Source organism: Hemibagrus wyckioides, linkage group LG22 (genome assembly GCF_019097595.1).
Source record: "Hemibagrus wyckioides isolate EC202008001 linkage group LG22, SWU_Hwy_1.0, whole genome shotgun sequence".
NCBI lineage: Eukaryota > Metazoa > Chordata > Actinopteri > Siluriformes > Bagridae > Hemibagrus > Hemibagrus wyckioides.
This window is the reverse complement of record NC_080731.1, coordinates 12,953,647-12,957,424: the sequence shown is the minus strand read 5'-3', so window position 1 is coordinate 12,957,424 and position 3,778 is coordinate 12,953,647. Positions and strand designations below refer to the sequence as shown.

Genomic DNA, 3,778 nt, shown 5'->3' with positions numbered 1-3,778 from the left:
TAAACCTTAAATACCTAATAAAAGCTTAAAAATATAGATAGGATTAAATATCTAGTAGAACATGAATGTATAATAAAAGTTAAATATCTAATAAAAATGAAAAGTATAATAAAAGGTAAATGTAAAGGTGAACTCCAGCGATGTCTCTACAGCTGCTCAGGAAGGAAGAAAATTGAAAGAGGTTATTAATCAGTTCATAATAACAACAAACACTGAAATAAGTATTTACTTACCTACAGAGAGCTCGAGTAACATGGAAAGAGAAAGAACAGTGTTTAAAGTGTGACCAGGACATTTATTAGTTTATTAAACTTTGGTTGGTTATGAATCAGTTAATAGTAATCTATGATTAAACAAAATGGAGAATAAAAACAGTTCTACGTTACCAATGGAAAAAAACTACAGAGTTTAATCTACTGATGAGGATCCAATAGCAAATAATAGATGTGTGTCCTGATCACTCTTTAAGACAAATGGGATAAAGAGGTGTGTGTTAGAGGGGTATGAATGTTACTCAGACTGTCTCTATGGTCTTCATTATCTCCTGTACACGCTGCTTCACGATCCTCAGCACTGCAGAGTCTAAAGCTGCTGGATCTCTGTAAAGCTCCAGAGGCTGATAGAAAAGGTCCTCAAGGAGCACTGTCAGCATATTCTGTACAAACACACACACACACACACACACACACACATTTCCAGCAGGATACTGATGAGATTGATCAGAGAAATTAAAGCAGATTCTTTATAATGTGTATCATGGCATTAGAAAAAGTTCCTCACTTACAGAAAGCCTTAAAAAGAGCCGCTCTGCCTCAGGCTCCCTGATGTCCACGTCCCACTGGCTGATGGCTAAAAACAGACGCTGCAATAATCCTCCATCCGACTTTAAAGAAGAAAAACAAGAAACATGATGTTACGCGATAGAACCTTCTCCCAAGTTTAGCTGCCAGTTATATAGTGTTTATGAGAGTCTTACAGCTGGAGGTGGCGAGCTGTGTAAAAAGCATCTGAACAAGACGAGCTCGAAGAACAAATCGAAGAAGCTGAAATGGTGCAGCTGCACAGGAGAGAAACGTTAGAAAAAGCAGTTCCATTTACACCTTAAAGACTGAATCTCTAATCCTTTACATTTAGTGAGGTGTAATTGTAAACAGTAATTTCCCAGCTTACCTGAGCCTGGAGTAACTCCACCTCGATCGATTCCCAGTTGGACGGCTGTCTCAGGAAACGGATCACAGACTCGTAGACCAGCTTAACACCGTTTACGTCCTGTCCGGAAAAGGAGACACCTTTGTCACCTCGACTAACGCTGGGTGCGTACGAGACAGAACCAGGTGAAATCAGCACTCACCTTTTTGTTGGCTGCTGCCAGACGCATGAGCATCTTCTTCCCTGATATGAACAGGAGGTTCTGCACGAGCATGCAGTCCAACATTCTCTGAACACGAGAGATAACACACAGTTATGTGTAGGAACAACACATCATCAGAGAAACTAGACGAGTAAAGAAAGGTTGACTCACAGAGAACGCCTGGCGAATGGCAGGCAGCTTCAGAGCAACGTCTGTAACGCCTTCGAGCCAGAGATGCGAGCTAAAAAAAACCCCAAAACAAAACGAGCTGATGAGCCGATTTTTGTTACATTGACATGAGATAACATGTCAATAGGTGAAGACGACCCTACCTGATGAAGGGCACCTCGCTCTCCTCAGGAGAAAGATCATTGTTACTTTCCTGCAGACAGAAAACAGCATGAGATCGTTAAACAGCACACAGTACAGTTATCCAGAATCCCACTGATGGAGATACAAATCGAGTCTGTGACAATGGATTACCTCAAAATCTGACTCAACGTCCAAGTCAGCATGAGGAGTGAAGGAACTTTCCTCTTCCTCCAGATGGGACGTGTCGACCTGATCCTCCACACCCACAGGCAGGTGAGAGCAGGTTTGCTGTGAATAAAACACAAACATTGACAGTGCGCATGAACAAACCCCAGAAGTGAACTGGACAATGTAGTGGACAGTGTAATGAATTTACCTCGCCGTCCTCGTGCGGCACATAGGTGACAGTCTCCTCGCCACGGCAGGACGCCGGCTCTTTCGCGCTCCCAGAGACTCGCTTATGAGGAAAAAAGGACAAACTCAGTCGCTGAACTTACTAAAGCTTTGTGGTGCTGCAACAATTCAGCTCTTACCTGTACGGTGGTGAAAGAGTCCTCACATGTGGTGGAGTTCGAGGATCCCTGCTAAAAACAACCACAACAACTGCATGTCACTCAAATGCTCATCTATTCATAATAAATGCTTTATAAAAGAAACGAAGACTGCTATTACCAAAGGAACACAGGAGGTCTCGCCGACGGTAAACCACCACGGCTGGATGAAATATCTCTCAACTTCCACCGACTAGAGACAGAAACACAGCACCAAGTGAATACAACATGCAAACAAGAGCGTACATTTGTGTCTCTACAGCTGCGCTGACTTTAATAAAATACCTGAATCTGGGAGCCGTAGATGTGGGAGGTGAGGAACCAGATGTTGCGCCGGGCGCTGTGCAGCTCACCAGCACAGCTGTGGCGTGAAAACTACAGCACAAAGATTACAGTGTGACTCTCATCAAAGCAGTTTCATACAAACACATGGAACAATTTCATTAGAGTAAAAACTAGGCTGAAAAAAGGCTGAAATATAAAATTACCAGGACGACAGCTGACGTCTGAGGGTGGAGTTCAGTGGACGGGAGCTGGCAGATTGGCTCAGTGACCTTCATAAACACACACTCTGTTAGAAATGAACAGCTAATACAATGTTCATTGTAGTATGAAGTGTTTTAACTGTAGTGCTTTATTACTGACACATACCTGGACGTCCTCCACTTCCTCCACATCAGCAACAGCTCCTGTAATCAATTTTACACATTTAACCAAATCACTATTTATTCATGTCCCTGCAGAGGGTGTGTGTGTGTGTGTGTGTGTGTGTGTTCACAGCTGCTGTAACAGTGTGACAACAAGATCCCTCATGTTTCTGCAACATTAAATGTAACTTTAAAGTGTTACAGATAATTGATGAAAGGTTTTTACTGAACACTGACAATAGTGAATAAATCGCTGTGGTTTGAGAGGAATAAGAGGAAAGCTAACAGTAACTCCGCTTCATGTCGGGCTTCTGGACATCACCCTGTCCTTCATTCATTTCATCTAAAAGCACAACTCCAAGTGTTTTATTCCTCCCATCAACACTTTTAGGCCTTAAATCATTTTAACCTTAAATTCTCAAGAGCCATGTAGCATCGCGGGCTAACGTTAGCTCAGATAAGCGCTTTATAGCTAGCTCTGTTAGCTAAACTACACACCGGGGTTTATCCTGTTTATCCGCTGTATATTAAAGTCTTTCATTTCATACACACACACACACCATCTCTGTGTGTCTTTGTAAACTGTAAGCTGATTATAAAGACACAAGCTAAGTGCTAAGTGAGCTCTTCTCTTCTTACCTGGAGCAGGTTGATGATCGGCAGCGGGCAGACCGCTTCTCCTCTTCAGCCTGCGATAAGCCCAGTATCCCGCCGAGGTGAGCGCGAGCAGACCGCCGGCGCAGGCCACACTCCGGAAACTGCTCGCGCTGGGAAGAAAATTGCCAAAGTTCATCGTCTTCGAAGAAATAAATGTCGATCTGATGTAACGAGAGTCCACAAGCAGTCCAAGTTGTTGTTGTTTCCGTCGCTGGGTTTACTTTCAAATGCGTTCTAAACGCCTCCTGTATACGTCAAGC

The 3,778-nt window shown here is 43.2% G+C and overlaps 1 protein-coding gene across 1 annotated transcript; it reads right to left on the bottom strand.

The window, feature by feature from the left end:
• LOC131343035 (uncharacterized) lies at nt 1-3,778 on the bottom strand. Its single transcript, XM_058374395.1, has 15 exons — nt 3,501-3,778; nt 2,866-2,903; nt 2,703-2,768; nt 2,500-2,589; nt 2,336-2,407; nt 2,197-2,247; nt 2,040-2,120; nt 1,835-1,951; nt 1,684-1,733; nt 1,523-1,592; nt 1,352-1,438; nt 1,171-1,269; nt 977-1,057; nt 785-883; nt 1-655 (listed from the first exon to the last, which is right to left on the bottom strand). Exons 1-15 carry the CDS (start codon nt 3,652-3,654, stop codon nt 515-517), a joined length of 1,296 nt encoding a protein of 431 aa, XP_058230378.1. The 5' UTR covers nt 3,655-3,778; the 3' UTR covers nt 1-514.